General features: G+C 40.2%; 1 protein-coding gene across 2 annotated transcripts in view; it reads right to left on the bottom strand.

The window, feature by feature from the left end:
- IFTAP (intraflagellar transport associated protein) overlaps positions 1-23716 on the bottom strand; it is a 67809-nt gene that overhangs the window by 10005 nt on the left and 34088 nt on the right. For both annotated transcript variants that reach the window (XM_068989078.1, XM_068989077.1), the window contains 3 exons: positions 11941-12095; positions 10669-10740; positions 9236-9302 (listed from right to left, as the gene is read on the bottom strand). In XM_068989078.1, the coding sequence (XP_068845179.1) occupies positions 9236-9302; positions 10669-10740; positions 11941-12095 (294 nt within the window). The remainder of the gene's footprint in view (positions 1-9235; positions 9303-10668; positions 10741-11940; positions 12096-23716) is intronic.

Below are 23716 nucleotides of genomic sequence, written 5' to 3'. Positions count from 1 at the left end.
TATGAAAACCAATATCTACCAGACCCAATGGCTGCCAGAGCAAACATCACTTCAAATGTGAAATCAAAATCAATTCTGCTTTCAGAGCTATTTAAGATCCGACTGACAACACTGTGCATCAAAAAGAACAACTCTGCCATTCCTTGGCTGAAATTCTTCAGGTCCCTCATAGATTTGCAAAGAAGGTAGGGTTTTCAGCAATAATGGTTTCCTTCCTAAAAAGCCCACTGCCATGGGAACAGTTCTTTCAAAACAAGACGACTCAGTATCCACCACATTCCACGTTCCTGTCATTCGTTTCTCCAGGATAAAAGGAAAACACACAAACTTGCATAGTTGGAGTCTAACACACCCAGCACCTTATGTGTAGTAAATTCAACGCATACTTGCAGAAAGGAAATGGATTTCCTGTATCTCAACTTTTAAATTGAACAGCGCGTATAAGTCTACCTATCCATAGAACATTGTGAATGATACAAAATATGTAAAGTCCTTATCCTCAAAAGCTAAGTTTTTTTTACAGGGATATGATTTTTACACATAAAATCAGAGAATAGTCAACACAAAAACTGAACTGCTTTACCTCTAAATAGGACAGATTTACAAAATGGTGAAACCATTACAGACACGAACAGTCTGATAATAAGTAGGTTATAAAGTAAGCTACCTTGTCCTTTATCCATTTTATAGTCACTGGTGGGTTATATATAAAATAACCATTTATATATTCATTCTCTGAGAGGGAAAATAATTGTATTCATTGATGATGAGGAATGGAATTTCTGAAGATCTCTAAAGCTTTTAGACTGAAATCTGATCTTTAAGACACTTTTGCTATTGTTTAGTCACTAAGTCGTGTCCGCTCTTTGCAACCTAGGGACTGCAGCACACCAGGCTTCCTTGTCCTTTACTATTTCCCACAGCTTACTCAATCTCGGCTTACTGTTTCTAAAACAGTTAGTTTTTTCTTAACTATTGATAAATACCACCATCTTGACTGATGGGCTTTGTCGAGTTAAGGCAACTCTCAAAAAGGAATCTTCATGTTGGATGGCAAGCCTGGTTGAAAGCATTTCAATCTCTTTCTCAACTACATAATAAGAATGTCCAATGTTTATAAATTATCTGTTTCTGCCATGTGCCTTTCTATATTTAACCAATGACCAGCAAGTCAAAGGTAATATATTTAAAAGTAAGCAATCAAAAAAAAAAAGGTAATCTGACATCTGATAATCTAGACAACAATAATACTTAATCTGCCTATCATATTTATAAGATCAACCAATTCAATCCTTTGTTGCCATGTAGAAATAGCCAAAATTTACTGAAATTTTGGGCACTCCTCAAGACCAAAAAGGATACACATAAGAAATGGACTGAGGTCTCTTATGCATATGGATTCCAGCTATGATAGTTTATGTCAGAGTTTCTTGTTAAAAATTTTTGAAGATGCAAAGAGCTTTTTTTGGTGGGAGTTATATCTAACAATATTCACCATATTAGAAACTGAATTTTCAAATATTTGATTTCAAATTATTAAAATAATACAATCATTATTAAAATAAATACTTTTTAAAAAAGATATTTTCCAAAAGCAAAAATAATAGAAAAGAAGCATTGTTTTACATTTTCTGAATCTTTTAAGTTCTTAAGTAGAAGAAAGCTGGATTCTATATTTGCTTCTGCATTCAATTTTTGGAATATGCTGTTTCACATGATGAAAATGAAGAAATTCTAGTCTCACACGATATATATGTTGGAAAGGGGAGGAGTACTTTAATACTCCTTTTATACAGTTGGGGATATTCTTTGATACACACTGGATCTTGACAAATGATATTGGTTTTAAAAATATTTTCAATGTGCAACATGAAACACTTTCAGAGAAGTTTTCATGCTCTTATGTTTAAAATTCATTGGTCTGGCCTTTATCATAAATGAATTGTTTTCCTGTGCATGATTTTGTAACACCATAAATCGGTTATTTGGAAAATGGTGGTTCACTCTGTTATGCAGATCTTTCAAATGTTGACATATTTCATTATGCAATATAAAAGTCACATTAGTTAACATTACCAATTTTATCAAAAAAGCCTTTAAATATTGAGAAGCTGTCAAGCTCACAGTACTGGATATAAGTTTTCCAAAAATCCAATTTTCACTTGATCCATTGCCAACTTTATCACTGGCAATGAACACTATCAGTTGTTTGTCTTGAAAAGACAGCTTCACTTCATTCACTTTTGAGAACTACACTTTGTCAGTCATTCTTTCAAGTAAAAATGTTGATCCATGAAAGAAAAAAAAAATTAATTCAGCACACCACTCAACGGCACAAGTGTTTTTCATGAAAAAGTGTGTTTCATTTTTTCCATGAAAAAATGCTCGTGTATTTCATGTACACGTGAAATACAACTGTTGTGCGTCAGTATGCAGCAGAAGTGGATCAAGATTCAATAAAATTAATAATTTTTACTACTTCCCTGGTGGCGCAGACGGTAAAGAATCTGCCTGCAATGTGGAAGACTCGGGTTAGATCCCTGGGTCAGGACGATCCTCTGGAGAAGGAAATGGCAACCCACTCCAGTACTCTTGCCTGGAGAATTTCACGGACAGAGGAGCCTGGGGGACTACAGTCCACGGGGTCACAAAGAATTGGACGTGACTGAGCACACACCACACAAACACCATTTCATCGAAGACATTTTCAATGGAATCTGGCATTTGTTTTAACTACAAATTCATGACAGTGAAGGTAACAGTGACGACTAGTATAGCTTGGTGATTCTACCTTGAGTCACACTAAGGTACTAGTATCTTTACCCATCATTGCTTTTGCAACATCAGTGCAAACGTCAACATATTTGACCTTCAGACCTTGGAGTTTCCAAAGGAGCTCCCAGACCACATTTAATATCTGACCCTCATCATATAGTCTGAACCTTCCAGCAAGAACACTACAACAGCTGTGAAAATGATAAAAATTAACTAGTTAAAGGCACTGGAATGCTACCAGGAAAGCCCAAAACTTGAGGGGCTAAGATCCTGGAGAGAAGGAAAGTACTGAATGTGAGTCTAAGATTCTAAGCTGTTTTTCAACATATGGCATCTAGTGATTTGTAAGCAGAGGCTAAAAGACCAAGAAGAAGAAATAGGCTAAGAGGCTGAGAAGCTTAGCAGAACTACCAACAGATTCACAGTGCTCTGAAGACAAAAAACAGTTCAGGACTTCCAAAAAGAAAGGGCTGTAATTTACCCTGAAGGGCTACACCCTAGAAGCAAGCGAGAACTAGAAGTAGAGCAGCCCTCATAAAGCCTGAGGTGGTGGCTCAGATGGTGAAGAATATGCCTGCAACGGAGGAGATCCAGGTTCAGTCCCTGGGTTGGGAAGATCCTCTAGAGTAGGAAATGGCACTCCAGTGTTCTTGCCCAGAGAATGCCATGAACAGAGGAGCCTGAAGGGCTACAGTCCATGGGGTCGCGAAGAGTCAGATATGAATTAGCAACTAACACTTTTACTTTCTTTCATAAAACCTGAATCTCAGTCACCAAATCAGCTCAATCCCATATTGGGTTAAGCTGATCTATAACTACTCTAAATGCTAGCAGAGAATGTTGGAGTTTCTCTAAGCACAGATAAAGGTAACATCATCCAGAGCCTCTGTAATATTTTATATACAGTATTCAGCGCTCAAACAAAAATTACCAGGTATACAAAGACACTGGATCAAAAGGAAATTAATGATACACATGGACCCACGGAACATCTCAGTTATTGGAATTATGAGACAAGAACTTTAAAATAACCAATTAATACATTCCAATACATATATTACAAGATGGAGAATTTGGGCAGGGAACTGAAATTTTTAAAAATAGATACTCCAGATCTCTTGACAACTATAACAGAAATACTGATGGCTTTAACATCATATTTGATACAAGACAAGATTACTGAATTGAAACACCGTAGAAAATATTCTAGCTGAAGAAAGAAAGGAAATAGAAAATGATGGAAATGCAGGAAAGAGCATGGGGAAATGTGGGACATGATGAAAAGGTCTGGGCACAGGTATTATTTGAAGACATAATAGCTGAGACTTTCCCAACATTTATACGAATCCACAAACCCCAAGCAGAATAAATGCAAAGTAAACAATGCCAAGGCATAATGAAATTACTGAAAAACAAAGAGAAAATCATAGAAGTAAGCAAATGAGGTAAAAAACATATTGATATTACCTTCAAATGTACAACAATCAGATTGACATTTGGTTTTTCTACAGTTTTCAATAGAGGAACAATTAACACCATAACAAAACAGAATAACACCTTTAAAATGCTGAAGAAAATAATTATATATATTCTGGGTAGAATTCTCTACCCAGAAAAAATAGGAGGCCATGAAACAATAATATGTGATTGATCCAAAATAGGCAAAAAATGAGTGAAGAAAAGAATATATAACTGGCAGAACAAGTGGAAAACAAAACAGTAAGATAAGAGATTTAAAGTCAAATATATCAGCAACTATATTAAACATAAATGGATCAGACACTCTAAAAGACAAAGTTGGGTGTGTGTGTATGTGTGTATAGATGCACATGAATTAATCATACGCCACTTTCAAGAGACACATTAACCAACACCCACTCCAAGAAAAAAATTGCAAAGTAAAAGTGGAAATATATAAGGAGGCAGAAGACTACTACTGCTATCCAAGAAGCTGGGGAACAAGCTGGGGAAGGTCTGGGAAGACTGACTTACGGCTGGAGCTGGCATTTGACAGTGATAATAAATCATATCCCTCTACCTTTAAATATAGCAATAGAGGAAAATACATTCAGGAGACAAAATAACGGGGATCAAAATATGAGCTTTATAAATAATGAAGCTGATTTTGAAAATGGAGCTTGTCTTGCAGTCACAATTGGATCTCTTGCTTATTGAGCTTTCCTCCCAAATCTAGACCTCAGACTATCCCACCTGAGAGGAAGTCCACACAGATGACACGAATCCAGCCAGGTAAAAGGAGAACCTCTTCACATCCCTGTAGCTCTTGGAGTAGGGGCTCAAGAGTGATACCTCCAGAACTGTCTAGAGCTGGTTCTCAGCTTCAACAGCATATTAGAGTCACCTGGGGAGCTTTAAAACCTGCCAGTGCCCAGGACACACACCAGGCTACCGGAAAAGGATCTCCAAAGGCAGGATGCAGGTATTGTCTTTTTTTTTTAAAGCTCCTCAAGTGATTCTAACGTATCTCAGGTTGAAAACCACCGGGTAAGGCAGGCCTGGGTCCCCTGTAAAGTGTCTACAATAAGAAAGGTGGCATGAGCACAGAAGAGAGAACATACACCTTCCAAACAGCATGACCCCAGAGGAAGAAGCAAAAGCCTCATCCATACACATCCAGTATTTTCCCCTGATCTCTCCAATTAGATAAAACCTTTCTTTTTTCCTACGGGAGAAATAAACATAGGAACTGTTGAAAGGGTGTAATTATCATGCCAATTCTGTTCTCAGGGATGGAGTGGAAGCATTTATCTTTGTGGCTGACAAGGCTTTCAAACTGGAGTTTAATAGATGGATAAGTCTGCACATAAAAAATAATTGGAGGAATAGAAATAAAGGAACATTTTGAAGCTAGGATTTTTTTCCTTCTCAACGTTTTTAGTGATCTTCTAAGCAATGAAATGATGATTTTTAACAGTCTCAAGTGTAGTAAATGAAATGCCTAAACTATGAATTGGCAGAAATATGCCATCCTCTCCTAGCTCAGGATCTTTACATAAGCTGTTCTCATCCTGTTGCTATACTCTCCTGCCCACCCCTCACCTAGCTAATAATTACTCATCCTTTAGATCTCAAGCTCTCTGCTCTTTATCTGATCCACAGAAAAATTAAATTCCTCTACAATGTGCTCTCATAAGATCTAGAGCAATTTGTAATTATATATTTGTCTCTATCTGGTTAATGTCCAATACTTCCAATAAACTATGAATTTCCATAAGGACAGGAAACAGATATGTTTTATTTTTTATTTTATTCCCAGATTCAGTCACAGTTGTTAAATATTTATTGAATAAAAGCCAGGTCATTCATAGGCTACATAAAGCTGCTCTAAGTTGCAGATAAGGAAAATTTCAAAGGAAAAAAAAAAAAAAAAGAGGGAGAGGGAGAGAAACTGATATCTTCATTAAAATTGTAAGCACTGGAAAGCTTGAAAATGAAAATCAAATAAGGCTGCCAATCTTCAAGCAGGAATCAGTTGCCCATTTTCATTCAATGAAATCAATCACAACATAAGTACATACACTGGCCAAGAAACTTGTATAATACAGTATAATTCTGAATACCAGACCTCAAAACAGTCTCTTTGACCTTCTGCACTCATACAGAGAATAGGCGGGGCAAACTGAGGGGTGGAAATAAAGACAATCAGAAGATTCTTTCTACTCTAAAGGGCAAACCAATTGTTGAGTCTTCTGTGATCCCATGGACTATATAGCCTGTCAGGCTCCTCTGCCTATGGGATTTCCCAGGCAAGAATACTGGAGTGGGTTGCCATTTCCTTCTGCAGGGAATCTTCTCAACTCAAACCAAACCAGAGTTTCCAGCATTGGCAGGCAGATTCTTTTACCACTGAGCCACCAGGGAGGCCCCTATAATAATTAATACCTATTCCAAATAATAATCTTTCTGGATATGCATGGCAGTAAGTAACCAGGGTAATTATCTTGTCTCAAAGGAGGGAAAAAAAAGTTAATTTAATGTCAAATAAACACAGGGCACCACACTTTGTGGCCAAGGTTTCCTTGGACAACTGGTCAATAGCACGGCACTGGGATGGCTTCTTGGAAAAACTGTGTCCACCTGGGCTGCTGAAACAACAAGCTAAATCCCAGGGCAGCATCAAAGGCCTGAATCTTGGAGAATATTTATGAAAATGAAGAAGGTGAACAAATAAAGTCAACGGTAGAAAAACAGTAGGCAACTCACTTCCTTGTTGCCCCAGGCAAATCTGTTGTTTAAACAATAATGACAGAATCTAATCAGTAAGCCTCTCAGCTGCCAAAATTATACAAGCAACTTGCTTATTTAAAATGTCACATTTCCCATCTGATATATTTACCTTCTGCTCATATTCCTGAAGTGTAATACAAATTAGAAGTGTAATACAAATTAGACCCAAAGATAAAACCCACCTTGGCAAATAACGTGCGTGTGTGTGTTTTTTTTCTTTCAGATGACCCAGATTGTACATTAGAAAAACGGTGAAGCTCGGTGGTCTTTTCAGTAATTGGAACAGATCACTGAAGCCTTGGTTGCTTTTTAGCCTTGACTTTTCACATTATTTTACACCTCAGAAGGTCTTGACTAGCTCATCCAAGCCCACTGAGACTTGGTTCAGCCTCAAGAAGCTTTTATACACAAATGAAAAACTACCTGTTCTCAAATTTCTGGAAAAATCATACTAGTGAGACGTTTTTATGCAATCTTTTAAACAAAAGAAATAGACCTAATAGTAATAAAAAAAAATAACTTAAAAAATGTTTAAAGGAAATAATGTGAAAGTAGTGGGCGAAGTAAAGACTAATTTAAAATACTGATACAACCAAAATCAAATTCACTGGCTATGCAGGATCATGTCGGTATACAGACTTTCTAATTACTGGCAAGAAAAGTAACCATCACAGAAACGTTCCACCTGTACACTGTTGTGCCCTCCTGTGAAGCTAACTCTATGTTGCAAATGTATACATGCCAATTCCAAGTGCCAACTCCAAGTACTACCCACAGAAGAACTATATCAGAATCCCCAGGGGGAGTGGTTAATAACACAGATCACTAGCTGTCACGAAAGACCTTCTGAATTAAACTCTTTTTTTGGGAACAAGACTGAGGAATCTGCTCCTTTCTCCCAAACTACCCAAAACCCAGAAACAGTGCGCTTGCTCTACAAATTTGCCTCCCTCATCAATCCTTAGCAATATCTTCGAATCCAATCAGAACCCCTAAATTGCTCTTATAAAGAAACTCAGAGCCACCTAAGGCACGGAAGTTAAAAGAACCTCTCCCAGGAGTCTGTGATTCCCTTAGATCCCTCATCTCCCTTAAACCAAGTAAGCAAGGGGAAAAAAGTCTGCAGTTTGCTGGTTAATAGACTGCTTGAGAAACAGTCCTTTCAGTGGAGTACGGTTATGTTTGGAAGCAGAATAAAAATGTTAATTGCTTCCAATTACCAAAGCCTCTCAAATTCAGGGGGAACCAGAGAAGCCCAAGCAAAGGTTTCTATAGACAATTTACAGACAGCAGTCCACAAAGCAGCTACAGCCTGCACTTTAACTCCTGTGTGATCAGAAAGAAGCCCTCCTCCCCAACAATAATGACCACAATGGCTGTTTATGACCACCTAATGACTGTAAACAGCAAACACCAACAACCAACTCCCCTGTGGAAACTGCCCCATGGAAACATTCAACATTAATGTTGAGATATTGCATATTAAATTAGGAATAAGAGTTTTCAAAACAACTCAAATTTTGAACGTATTTCAAAGCTCTTTGGAGTAACAAAGGATACCTATGCTTACACAGAAATGTTAACCAGGAGAGGAAAAAGGCCTCATAAACATCATGGACGATGTACATGTCAGCAGACAGCGGGCTCTCTCAGCCCAGCCTACGTAGAACAGCCCAGAAAAACACATTCACAACACAGCTTTAGTTTTAAGTGTTTGGCCTACATATTAATAAATATTTATAAAAGCAAAAATCTGGATTTTATTTTCTTTTGTGTTTATTTTATGACCAACTCTCATAATGTTTATGATCAACTGGTATTTTACGGAGCATTCAAAACTAATCTCAATTTATAGCATGATGCAGAAATTCTAAGAAATAAGAGTTTGACTTAAGTGGGTCTACTTGAGACAATTATCCAAAAATCAATCATATGGTAAATGGAAGATGGGAGGAAGAAAATCTTTATTTCTTTTAAGACCAAAGACTTTACAACCTTCAACAAGCTTTGTTTGACCTTTCAGCTGAAATCTTTATTAATAAAAAAAAGAGACTTCAGGACTCCAGTTTTCTGTATCTCAGGGAAAGGAGGGGTAAGAATTGCACCCCACGCCCACCCACCCAGGGGTAAAAAAAAAAAAAAGCTGTCTAAAGTCTTACGTGTAGTTTCTAGAAAGAGGTCAAGCAGTGTAGGAAGGAAACAAAAAACATACCCTTGCTCAGTTGAGGATTAATCTCTTCATCCAGGTCTAAATCTTCTATATCAAGGAAATTGTCTACCTAGAAAAGGATTAATATCATTTTTATGCAAATCAAACCTAGAGGAAAAAAAAATGCAGTTAAGAATCAATGAATCCATTTCTACAACACTCAAGTGAGCAACTGAATCCAATTTTCTCATTAACTTTTGAGTCCCAGATAGAGTCCTTTGTGTTCACTGTGCTTTCCCAGAGACATCTGAAAGCAGCAGTAAATTTAGAAGCTGGCCTGGATTTTGTAGGCACCATAATAAAATCTCTAGACTGAAAGAAAAAATACAGTCTGGGGAGGTTTTGAAAAGTTTTTGTTCCTGATTCTATCCCAGAATATATACCACCATCAAGACAGTCCAAAGCAGTGTCTCTGTCTTTTGTTTTTATTTTATTGCTCTTGTTTCTCTGGCCAGCGATGGTGGTGGGTCTGACTGTTCTCATAACAGTGTGCTTTAAATTCCAAAGACAGAAGAAACTAAAGCAGGAGAGAAGGTTCATTCGAAACAAAATCATCCTGCCCCAGGTAACCACACGAAAGGAGAGCAGGGCAAAAAATCAAGCGTTCTCTTTCGAGCAAATAAAACTGAAGATTACTTCAAAGGTAAAAAGCAGAGCAAATGACCTTTATAGACACAATAGCAGCATTTCAATGAAAAACTATTCCACGTGGAATACTGCTTTCCACAGCAAGCTGACAATGACACATTTTAGATTAACAAAATGTTAACACTTCATACATGAACTGATTCATCTCAGGTGAACATCAAAGAGTGTAAATTAAAACAATGATTTCACCACTGGCAGACCTAGCAAAGGCAGGATGTCGAAATGCCTTTTATGCTTATGATCTAAAACATGTGCATGACAAAATACCATAAAATCATAAATTTAGATTTCATCATTGGAATTCAAAACACAGCCTAGGCCTTTCTTCCCCACTCTACTTATCAGACTATGGCTTTTACACAGGAATTAAAAATGGTAGCTTCCACTGCTTCTAAGTACATAACTGCAGTTATTTTTTGACATCCAAGTGACAGCAAAAACTTATCTTCCAAATGATGGTTTAGCGCTAAAACTTGAGAATCTGTTATATTGTCATTTCTCTTAATGGTGTAAGTTCAGGGGAATGAGAGTCATGTTCCTCTATTGAAGCACCACTTCTACTTCTAAAGCTTTGAGGAAAAAAGATCCAGAACCCAGCCAACCAAGACAGTTGAAGATAATCAAACATCTTTTTTTTTTTTAATCAAACACCATTAAAAAAAAAAAAATCACATGGACAAAATCTGCTGAATTTTCCAAATCTGTATGGGAGATAGCAAATGAGTCCTGTGAGGTTTTTGTGCTTTTTTAGGGTTTTGGCCATGGAACAAAATTGAATCATGCCTCACCTTCGCCTCCCCTGCTCGATTCAGATCCCCTTGAAAGGAACTGCCAGCTTTTTGGCCATCATCTATCATTATCTGAAAAACAAGACAAAAACCACTGAAGACATATTGATGGGAACTTGAAATAACAGAAAATAAAGGAGCTGGTCTGTAGCCCTTCAGGCACAGCTCTCCCCTTCCGGTTTCTGTTCATTAGCTATGCTTGATAGACCATCACACCTTAGTGACGGCAGATTTGCTAGGTCATAGTGGTGGTCAGGGAATAGGTTTCAGGAGGTCTGACTTCTACTTCTGACCTCTAGACCCACCTACAGTGCACCTTAGAGTAACATACTTCATCTCGGTTTTCTCGTGCGTGAAACAGGAACACTCCCCCTCTTGTTACCCCAGCTCCCATGCCACCCAACGAACCTCTGCAGGACAAAGCAGAGAACGCTAATACAACACTTTCAAGTTATGCGGAAAAAATATTGTGAAACAATTCTTTGCCTTGCACATACTGGTTAAAGATTCAACAGAAAATGTAATTCCTACTGCCACTGATTGCCAATAGACAGAAAATCTTCCAAGAAAAAAAAAAAAGTTTTGTCCCTTAACTGTCTCTCTGGAATAATTTTTAGAAGTAAAGAATTATAGGCCTTCACTGTATATAAACACACTTCTAACATGAAGATGTTTTTCCCTTGCATAAAACCACAATCTCATATACAATTCTATCCACAATATCACAGGGAAGACATGTGAGATATAAAGTAGAAACTCAAATGGCTTAAAAAAATAGAACAGTTTCCACTAGGATTCCTTGATTGTTAAAAAAACATAGCTAGAAAGAATGTGAACATAGTCTCTGAAATCTTGAAGATTAGGAAGAGAGCATCTAACATTTATTTACTGACCAACTCTTGGAAAAACCAAGATAACACGTTCTACTTTAAGTCTGAAGGACTGAAACCACGACAGTAAAAGAAACTCCATTTACACAGAGAATTATAAAAAGGAACTCTTTTATCCCAAACAGAAGATAAGCTAAAATATAGAAGTAATTACAAGAAAAATCTGTAGATGGCAGATCCTGATATTATCATAAGCTGGCTGTTGAAACCATGAAATGTAATGACGATTGTCAGCTAAGTAATCAGGGGCTCTCCTTCTAAAGTCAGGAGGGTGAGTTACTGATCCAACAACTGTCCAGTGTTTTTTATATTCTTACAGTCTCTTGTTTCAAATTCACAGTGAATTGTTTTCTCTGCTTCCATAAATGCGCTATGGTAGTACCTGCTCCTCTTCCGAACACTGTGATGAAGTGCGAAGAAAGATGGCTTTATTGCTAAGGCGGTGATCGTTCGGTTCATTTCTCTGAGTAAATTTTATTGAAGTAAAATTGTTTTTTGAAGAATTAGCTCCAAAGGCTTCTCTTTTGGTCACATTCTCTGAAATGATAAATTACATAATATTAGAAAACACCCACCACATCCAGTCTAGTTTATTTTGTGTTTATTGAGAATTTTTCTTCCAAACAGCAACAGAAAACTTTTCAAGGTCATCTACAAACTGAATGCTTGAAGCATTAAGTACTCTTAACCTATAAAGTTATTTCTAAAAATGCATAAAAGACAACACTATTTTATTCACTATTCAACAAACATTTATAAGAGCTTACTATATATCCCGCATTGTTCTCAGCCTGCGTTAAAAGGTCAATAAAATACAGTATTTGCAAGACTCTTAGACATTACCCGGAGAAGGCAATGGCAACCCACTCCAGTACTCTTGCCTGGAAAAAACCCATGGACGGAGCGGCCTAGTAGACTGCAGTCCATGGGATCACTAGAAGTCTAACATGACTGAGTGACTTCAATTTCACTTTTCACTTTCATGCATTGGAGAAGGAAATGCCAACCCACTCCAGTCTTCTTGTCTGGAGAATCCCAGGGATGGGGGAGCCTGGTGGGCTGCCGTCTCTGGGGTCGCACAGAGTCGGACACAACTGAAGCGACTTGGCAGCAGTAGACATTACCCATCTCTTTTTTTTTTTTTTCCCTAAATTTGAGAGGTTTTTTTTCCAGAAAGAAAAACACCAATACAGTACACTAACACATATATATGGAATTTAGAAAGATGGTAACGATGACCCTATATGCAAGACAGCAAACGACACACCAATGTATAGAACAGTCTTTTGGACTCTGTGGGACAGGGCGAGAGTGGGATGATTTGAGAGAATAGCACTGAAACATGTATATTATCATATGTGAAACAGATCGCAGTCCAGGTTCGATGCATCATACAGGATGCTCAGGGCTGGAACACTGGGATGACCCTGAGGGATGGGATGGGGAGGGAGGTGGAGGGGGGTTCAGGATGGAGAACACATGTACACCCATGGCTGATTCATGTCAATGTATGGTAAAACCAATACAATATTGTAAAGTAATTAGCCTCCAATTAAAATAAATAAATTTAAAAAATAAAAGTAAAAATATGGAAGCAACATACAGATGATTTTAGAAAATTTATAAGAGAAAAAAATTAAAATTAGAATATCACACATAATCCTACAAGACAGAAATGCTACAAAACAATTTTTTCAGTGACTATTTTTCTCATCTTTTATCTATGCATCCATAAACTTCTAAAACAAAAATGGAACTGTACGATACATACCATATTATAAGTCAACTTGAGAATATTTTTTCCATATTATTGCATATTCTTCTGTGTAATTTTAATGACTGTAGAGAATTCCATTGTATATATTTAACATAGTTTATTTAACCAATTCATATTCTCAATTATTTAAACTGTAACAGTAAATACCTTTGTACTAAATCTTTGCACATTCATGATTTTGTCCTTAGGATAAGGAAAGAGTCTAAGATTTCATCCTAAATTAAGAGAAAATTATGATAACATGGTGCCATTAACAGAAATGTGGGGGATAAATTCAGATGAGAGAGGACAAATTAACCTTTGTCCCAAGTTGCATTTGAGGCTCCAGAGGAGACTGAGGGAAACGTACCTGGGGCAGCTGCAAACGTAGGCTAACATGTGGGCGAGAGTCAGAGCAACAGATGAAAGGGCTAGTGAGCCAACTACCCTGCGGCCAGGGCTTAAGCCATTAAATTAGTTTTAATATTAGCAGTAATATTAAAATAAATAAGGGTTAACACTTACTTGAGTGTCAGACAGTCTTTTATATGCATCTCATAAATCTCATTTAAACCTTGCAATTGCCGTAGAGGTAGGTACTGTTAGTATCCCCATTTTTCAGATGAAGAAATCAAGGCCTACAGAGAGCCTAAGTACCCTGTTCAAAGTGATACAGCTGGTAAGTAGCCAAGTAGGGATTTGAACCCAGTCCTTCCTAACCACTTACTGTGCTATGCAACTTAACTGGGAGCGTAGCACTGGCACAGATTCACTGCCATGTGTGAAATAGATGGCTAGCGGGACACTGCTATGTGACAGGACGCAGCTCAGTGCTCTGTGTCCTGAACCGATGGGACGGGAGGTGCGGGCAAGTGGAGGCCCACTGAAATCAGTGGGATTTGTGTTCTAATGACCTCAGCCTGGTGCAAGGTGGCCAGAATCCTTTGTCTGTTTCTGAATACCTCATTTTGGTAGAATTAAGACTTGTAGGGCTGTCTGCAGGACATTTAACATAGAAGTACTATTGGGGAACAGAGGTAAGGTGCATGTGTGCATGCTAAGTCACTTCAATCATGTCCGACTCTTTGAGACCCCATCGACTATAAGCACACCAGCTTCCTCTGTCCGTGGAATTTTCCAGGAAGGAACACTGGAGTGGGTTGCCATTTCCTTCTCCAGAGGATCTTCCCCCGCCCAGGGATGGAACCGGCATCTCTTCCATCTCCTGCACTGGCAGGCAGATTCTTTACACTTGGCACCTGGGAAGCCTATCCTTTAAGTCTAGCACAACCTAAGTCTAGTAGTTCCAGAGAAAATACTGTGTACCCAGCACAACGTTACTGTAATAACCTATTGACTTACATATTTGAAAAGCACAGTCACGTCTGGGAAGAACAGATGCTCTCTAAGGACAAGTTCTATTTGTTCTTGTAATCACTCAGTGTACTCCTCTGCCATTTCCAATAAAACACCAGGTTATTTGACACATAACCAGATGAAACTCCTTCGAAATAAAGAGCAAAATATAATGAAGTCCTGGCTTCTGATGCTGATGTGGAACGACTGTTCAGGTGTCAGATCGAACAAAACTTCTCATTCACTCTTTTAAAACTTCTTCTTATTGTACACATAGAGCTTTCATTTTTAAAATACCGAAAGATGCAGAAAAAAAACTCGTTCTCTGTCTGACTCAACCTATGCTTGAAGACTCCTTCCTAAACCTTGAAAGCAGTTTCACAAGAGTACATACTGCTTTACTCCAAAGACCCCAAAGTGCATCTTACAAAGGCTTTCATCATTTTAAAAAACAAAAGCAAAGAAAAATTAATCTCTGGGCAGAATCAGTTCAGTTCAGTTCAGTCGCTCAGTCGTGTCCGACTCTTTACGACCCCACGAATCGCAGCACGCCAGGCCTCCCTGTCCATCACCAACTCCCAGAGTTCACTCAGACTCACATCCATCAAGTCAGTGATGCCATCCAGCCATTTCATCCTCTGTCATCCCCTTCTCCTCTTGCCCCCAATCCCTCCCAGCATCAGAGTCTTTTCCAATAAGTCAACCCTTTGAATGAAGTGCAGAATAAGATAGGAGAAAAGTTCCTTTTCAATATGATAATAACAAAATTGCAGATGATGGCACAGCCCAGGATCCAAAGTGGCCTAAAGCCTGATTCGAGTGCCAGATGTTGCCTCCCAGAGTGATTCTGGTGGCGATCCACACATCCCATCCAAGTGTGTGTCTCATATTCTGCTGTTTCTGTTTTTCATCAGAGTCTTTTTCCACCCTTTCATCTGATCCCTAATGTTTCTTGCTTTGAAATAAGCGTCAGACATAATACACTTAAGAAATATAATAGCAATATTTCAGAGAACAAGTCGGTTTTTGAGACCTTAAAGAGCATTTCTTTTGGGTATTTCTGAGTCAAGACTTCAATATACATGAAACAAAGGTTGTATTTTTTTTTTCCTAAAAGTTTCATTATTCTGAAGCAGTGGAATTTCAATTTTCTTTTGATACCAAACAGACAAGCTTCCAACAGATTTTCCTTGCAAGGCTACCAACTATACCTATTGTGTCTATTTTCAGGCCAAAGAAAAAGTTTACTCTCCTGGAAAAGGGTTGAAACTACTGATACCTTGATAAATTAAACACCTATCATAAATTGACTGTATATATTCCAGATGAAAGCGATCTGTTTCAGAGAACTCAGTTTCAAAAGAAATTTTTAAAAATTCAAATTCCCCCATTCAAAGGCTGGACTAGTGTTCATGAGCTGAGAAGAAAGTTTAGGCTTCTGGCAAAGTTTTCAGAAATCAACCCAACCAACATAAGAATTCACGATCTAATCCTCCTGGCAACCCCTAAGAGTCTGTTTTTCTGCACCATGGTCAACAGTGATATAAATCAAGAGCATGTTCCCAGTCATGAAGTGATATTGAATATGTTGCTATAAGGAAAGAAAAATTCATGGGGGGGGGGTGTGTGCAAAATTCTGTGCAACACTGGGTAGCTGCAAAAAGCCTTCTGACAAGAGCGTAGGGGCTAAGCATTCATGCTTATAACAAGGTTGGGTCCTTTGAAAATCAGGGGGGGTGATTTTCACATCACATTCCTAGCCTAGAGCAATGTTTCTCTGGACAATATCGGCTCTTCATTTGCCCAGCCAAACTACTCCACGCCACTGCTTCTTAATCACGTGCTCCTTGGTATCTGGCCGCCCCTGGAGCGAGAGTCATTAGGGTTAAATAAGCAGTTTAAAAGCCAATCGATCATAAATCAGAATAAATCCAAAGAAGCTAAATTCAGCAGCCAACGGTTCTGCCTAAATTCCCTCTGCAGCACTCTGAATTTCAACTGTTTCATGTTCTTCACTGGAAAGGGCGCAGGGAAGAGGGACTTGCCTCAGCCTGGCCAGCCAGAGATCACTGTGCTTTCCCTGAGGCTGGACAGTAACTGACTCATTATTCACAGTCAGAGCTCTCAAGCTGCCAGGACACAAATGTACAACCCTAGCTCAGTAAAAAAAAAAAAAAAAAGAAAAAAGTGTGTCAAAAGTCCAAGATGAGGGACACAATAGCAGTTGATTTTTTTTTTTAATTTTACTTTATTTTACTTTACAATACTGTATTGGTTTTGCCATACATCAACATGAATCCGCCACGGGTGTACACGTGTTCCCAATCCTGAACCCCCCCTCCCACCTACCTCCCCATACCATCTCTCTGGGTCATCCCAGTGCACCAGCCCCAAGCATCATGTATCCTGCATCAAACTTAGACTGGTGATTCGTTTCTTATATGATATTATACATGTTTCAATGCCATTTTCCCAAATCATCCCACCCTCTCCATCACCCACAGAGTCCAAAAGACTGTTCTATACATCTGTGTCTCTTTTGCTGTCTCGCATACAGGGTTATCGTTACCATCTTTCTAAATTCCATATATATGTGTTAGTATACTGTATTTGTGTTTTTCTTTCTGACATACTTCACTCTGTATAATCGGCTCCAGTTTCATCCACCTCATCAGAACTGACTCAAATGTATTCTTTTTAATGGCTGAGTAATATTCCACTGTGTATATGTACCACAGCTTTCTTATCCATTCATCTGCTGACGGACATCTAGGTTGCTTCCATCTCCTGGCTATTATAAACAGTGCTGCGATGAATATTGGGGTACACATGTCTCTTTCAATTCTGGTTTCCTTGGTGTGTATGCCCAGCAGTGTGGAGATTCCTTAAAAAACTGGAAATAGAACTGCCTTATGACCCAGCAGTCCTACTGCTGGGCATACACACCGAGGAAACCAGAATTGAAAGATGACATTTTTGCAATGTCCAGTGTTAGGTGCTTTCAGGGAGGAAAAAAAAAAAAAGTGAAGCGAATGTAAAGTTGCTGTAAGTTTATTTTCAGGGAGAAAAGCTGAGTGGTAGTTGAATTATGCAGTTCATTCAACCCAGAGGTTGTAAATACGTGCAATGTGATCAAGATGGGGAAGACCCAGTCCCTGTCCATACAGAGTCTACAGACTAAGAAGTCAAGCCAGGTTTGCAAACCACTCAGCTAGAACACAACTAAGGCAGAGGATGGACTTCCCTGGTGGCTCAGGGGTAAAGAACCCACCTGCCAAAGCAGGAGACGCAGGATGGATGCCTGGGTGGGGAAGATCCTCCGGAAGGAAATGGCAACCCACTTCAGTATTCTTGCCTGGGAAATCCCATGGACAGAGGAGCCTGGAGGGCTACAGTCATGAGGTCACAAGAAGAGTCGGACACGACTTAGCAACTAAACAACAAAAGGAGGGGTTGTAAGGAGAAGGGTGAAGTCACGGTTGGTTTAGGAGAATCACAACAGACTTCATATAGGAATGCGGAGTCTGAGCTAGACTCTGAAAACTGGCCACGATTTCAGCAGGTGAACCCTGCGTAGAGCTATCCCACAGAAGAAGAACCGCACACAGAAGAACCACCACACCTCCAGGAAGACAGGAGTACATACTGGGCGATGCAGGAAGGCCTGCTACTTACAGGGCCTGACAAAAACTCTGCACTATACCAAGGCCCTAGGGAGTCATAATTAGACCACTAAGGAAATGAACGGGATGGAATGCAGGAGAGTGCTTTAGGTACTGGAGGTAAAAAGTACAACGTTACCCCAACAATCCAAGCGAAAAGTAAAGGGAGCCTCGGTAACAGTTTAGAAAGGAGAAAAGAGTTCACAAAGTGGGTTCTTCTTGTGTTTCTAGAACAGAAATGAAGACTCTGTCTCCAAGTGGTTATGTTTCTCCCGCGAGATATCTCAGAAGGTTCACCTGATCTTTCCACGGCAATCTATACTATTCTCTTAATTTCATTTGGCATGCCCTCAGTTCAGTTCAGTTCAGTTCAGTTGCTCAGTCATGTCTGACTCTTTGCAACCCCATGAATCGCAGCACACCAGGCCTCCCTGTCCATCACCATCTCCCGGAGTTCACTCAGACTCATGTCCATTGAGTCCGCGATGCCATCCAGCCATCTCATCCTCGGTCGTCCCCTTCTCCTCCTGCCCCCAATCCCTCCCAGCATCAGAGTCTTTTCCAACAAGTCAACTCTTCGCATGAGGTGGCCAAAGTATTGGAGTTTCAGCTTTAGCATCATTCCTTCCAAAGAAATCCCAGGGCTGATCTCCTTCAGAATGGACTGGTTGGATCTCCTTGCAGTCCAAGGGACTCTCAAGATTCTTCTCCAACACCACACTTCAAAAGCATCAATTCTTTGGCGCTCAGCCTTCTTCACAGTCCAACTCTCACATCCATACATGACCACAGGAAAAACCATAGCCTTGACTAGATGGACCTGAGTCGGCAAAGTAATGTCTCTGCTTTTGAATATACTATCTAGGTTGGTCATAACTTTTCTTCTAAGGAGTAAGCATCTTTTAATTTCATGGCTGCAATCACCATCTGCAATGATTTTGGAGCCCAAAAACATGAAGTCTGACACTGTTTCTACTGTTTCCCCATCAATTTCCCATGAAATGATGGGACCAGATGCCATGATCTTCGTTTTCTTAATGATGAGCTTTAAGCCAACTTTTTTGCTCTCCTCTTTCACTTTCATCAAGAGGCTTTTTAGCTCCTCTTCACTTTCTGCCATAAGGGTGGTGTCATCTGCATATCTGAGGTGATTGATATTTCTCCTGGCAATCTTGATTCCAGCTTGTGTTTCTTCCAGCCCAGCGTTTCTCATGATGTACTCTGCACAGAAGTTAAATAAGCAGGGTGACAATATACAGCCTTGACATACTCCTTCCCCTATTTGGAACCAGTCTGTTGTTCCATGTCCAGTTCTAACTGTTGCTTCCTGACCTGCATACAGATTTCTCAAGAGGCAGCTTAGGTGGTCTGGTATTCCCATCTCTTTCAGAATTTTCCAGAGTTTATTGTAAACAAAAACAAAAAAAAACAATCTTGGTGGTGGTGGTGGTGGTAGGTATTGCAGCATGCTTGCAATCTGTCAAATGGATCACACTGTGCTGCAGAGAGGCTGCATGTATAATCCCATAAGACGAGTTCCCCTTGCAACAGCTTCATTCGAGGCTACAGAAGGGAGCTGGCCCAGCATAGGTACAGATGCAGCATATGTGAGCGCAGCTTCCCTGAGCTCCCAGAATCCCTAACAGGCTGACCCATTAGTGACACTGTCTACACAAGGTAGGATACTGTGCCATCTGGGAAGTTTGTTTCTTTTTTGTATCACAGTCTTTATCTAACTAAAATTTTCGAGTCTATGCTGCTGCTGCTGCTGAGTCGCTTTAGTCCTGTCTGACTCTGTGTGAACCTATAGACTGCAGCATGCCAGGCTCCTCTGTCCATGGGATTCTCCAGGCAGGAGTACTGGAGCGGGTGGTCATGCCCTCCTCCAGGTTAAGTCTATGCACATATGGTTTATTTTCCTGGTAGGAAATAATTATGACAAGCAGGACCCTCCAAGTTCTTCAGCCAGATCCAGAGTCACAAGGCTATATGCTCATCCAGTGAAGAACTCAGGTAAGCATCTAGGTGTCTGTGAACAGTAATGCTACCTCTCCATAACTTCATTGGTATATTTGCAGAATTCACTTAAGTGTGTTGTTGTTCAGTTCAGTTCAGTCACTCAGTAGTGTGCAACTCTTTGCAACCCCATGAATCGCAGCACGCCAGGCCTCCCTGTCCATCACCAACTCCCAGAGTTCACTCAAACTCATGTCCATCAAGTCGGTGATGTCATCCAGCCATCTCATCCTCTGTCGTCTCCTTCTCCTCCTGCCCCCAATCCCTCCCAGCATCAGAGTCTTTTCCAATGAGTCCACTCTTCGCATGAGGTGGCCAAAGTACTGGAGTTTCAGCTTCAGCATCATTCCTCCCAATGAATATTCGGGACTGATTTCCCTTAGGATGGACTGGTTGGATCTCCTTGCAGTCCAAGAGACTCAAGAGTCTTCTCCAACACCACAGTTCAAGAGCATCAATTCTTCAGTGCTCAGCTTTCTTCACAGTCCAACTCTCACATCCATACATGACCACCAGGAAAACCATAGCCTTGTTGTTATTCAGTCACTAAGTCGTGCCTGACTCTGTGATCCCATGGACTGGAGCACACCAGGCTTCCCTGTCCTCCACTATCTCCTGGAGTTTGCACAAACTCATGTTCATTGAGTCGGTGATGCTACCTAACCATTTCATCCTCTGCCACCCTCTTTCTCCTTTTGCCTTCAATCTTCCCAGCATCAGGGTCTTTCCCAATGGGTCAGCTCTTTGCATCAGGTGGCCAAAGTAATGGAGCTTCAGGTTCCGTGGCAGTCCTTCCAATGGAAATTCAGGGTTGATTTCCTTTAGGATTGACTGGTTTGATCTCCTTGCAGCCCAAGGGACTCTCAAGAGTCTTCTCCAACACCACAGTTTGAAAGCATCAATTCTTCAACACTCAGCCTTCTTTATGGTCCAGCCCTCACAGCCATACATGACTACTGGAAAAACCACAGCTTTGACTATACAGACTTTTGCTGCAAAGAGATGTCTGGTCTTTTTAATATGCTGTCTAGGTTTGTCATGCTTTCCTTCCAAGGAGCAAGCAGTCACTTAAGTGTACAATTCAATAATTTTTAATAAATATATGGGGTTGTCCAACCATCACAATTACATTTTAGATCATCTCCATCATCCCCAAAAGTCTCAGATACTCATCTGTAGTCACTCTCCATTCCTACGGCCAAACACCAGCAACCACTAATCTACTTTTTAAAGCTACAGAGTTGCCTTTCCTAGATATTCCATATAAATGGTACCTATTCTCTTTTGTAGTTGGCTTCCTCACTTAATATGAAATCTTTGAGGGTCATCCACATTGTAGTATATATTAGTATTTAATTTCTTTTTATAGTCAAGAACTATTCCATTATCTTCATAGACATTTTTTTTTTTGCCATTCACCAGTTAATGGACAGTTGGATCGTTTCCACATTTGGCACCCCCTTGATTCAAATACTGAGTTTGATCCAAAGACCACCGTCACTAATCCAATTCCTTTGTGGTGCCAAGACATGTTGAAATCAAAACAAATCCAACCACGGAGTTCCAGCTTCCCTTCACACCCCAACAAGGGAAGAAATGCATATATTAATTGAAGCTACATAACTCTCTGATCATCTTACCATCTCATATGGTCACAGTCTTAGAGACATGACCCTGTTCTCTTCTCCAAACATACTGAAATCATCTGCAATTGCCTTTCTTTAATTTTCCATGGTGATCTCCTCCTACTAAACTGTAAGCCTAAGGAGAATTAGGGACCTCTCTGTCAGAAACTTACTCACAGTTCCTGAAAGGTAAATATCCTTTCCCCCTTCCTAAGGACATGTAACGATTAAGACTGGAAGGTGGACTGACGCAGTACACTTCACCCAGCGAGACCTCTGTGTGTTCTGTGCCATGCTAGGCTGGCAAACCAGGAATCGAGAAAGTTAAAGGTCATGACCTCTGCCTAAGAGAAACAGAATTTATCTCCTTAAAACTTTTACTCACTCAAAGGCATAACACTTTGCATATCTTTCAGCAGCATTTCTATGTCTAAGAATTTATCCAAAAAAATAATTATGTGGGCAAAGATTTCACTACAAAGCCAAAAATGTCTGATCTATTCCCTTGAAATTTTTTTACTTAATCAAGGCCTTACATTTTTGCATATCTTTGAACCAGCATTTCCATGCGTAAAAATTTATTCAAAGACCATAAATAAGAAGGGTGCAAAAATGTAGCTACTAAAAAAATAATAATAATACAATATGACCAAAGTCATTCAAGGACCTACCAAGCTACCATGCCTCGTCCACCCCCACCTCCATAGCCTTTGATGTCAGCTTCTCCTCCCTTCTCCCCCAGTCGGGCCACTCTGGCCTCCGCACTGTTCCTCAGCCAGGCCGGGTACCGCTCTCTCTAGGCCTCTGCACTGTTGTTTCACTGGCCTCGGGTGCGTTTCCCTCAAGTCTCTGCAGGTTTAACTTCCTCACTTCCTTCCAATCTTCATTCAGATTTGACCTTCCTGTGTCTGCTCAGTCACTTTAGTCATGTCTGACTCTTTGCGACCCTACGGACTGTAGCCCACCAGGCTCCTCTGTCCATAGGATTCTTCAGGCAAGAATACTGCAGAGGTTGTCATGTCCTCCTCCAGGGGATCTTCCCAACCCAGGGATCCAACCCATATCTCCTGCAGCTCCTGCACTGGCATACAGATTCTCTACCACTGCACCACCTGGGAAATCCAATAATTGTGTTCAGTTCAGTTCAGTCGCTCAGTCATGTCTGACTCTGCAACCCCATGGACCGCAGCACGCCAGGCCTCCCTGTCCATCAACAACTCCCGGAGTTTACCCAAACTCATTGGAGAAGGTGATGGCACCCCACTCCAGTACTCTTGCCTGAAAAATCCCATGGACAGAGGAGCCTGGTAGGCTGCAGTCCATGGAGTCGCAAAGAGTCAGACATGACTGAGCAACTTCCCTTTCACTTTTCACTTTCATGCACTGGAGAAGAAAATGGCAACCCACTCCAGTGTTCATCCCTGGAGAATCCCAGGGACGGGGGAGCCTGGTGGGCTGCCATCTATGGGGTCGCACAGAGTCGGACACAACTGAAGCGACTTAGCAGCAGCCCCAGCATGTCCATTGAGTCGGTGATGCCATCCAACCATCTCATCCTCTGTCGTCCCCTTCTCCTCCCGTTCCCAATCTTTCCCAGCATCAGGGTCTTTTCCAATGAGTCAGCTCTTCACATCAGGTGGCCAAAGTATTCCAGCTTCAGCTTCAACATCAGTCCATCCGATGAACACTCAGGACTGATCTCCTTTAGGATGGACCGGTTGGATCTCCTCACAGTCCAAGGGA

Source organism: Capricornis sumatraensis, chromosome 16 (genome assembly GCF_032405125.1).
Source record: "Capricornis sumatraensis isolate serow.1 chromosome 16, serow.2, whole genome shotgun sequence".
Taxonomy (NCBI): Eukaryota; Metazoa; Chordata; class Mammalia; order Artiodactyla; family Bovidae; genus Capricornis; species Capricornis sumatraensis.
This window is presented reverse-complemented; position numbering and strand designations above follow the sequence as displayed.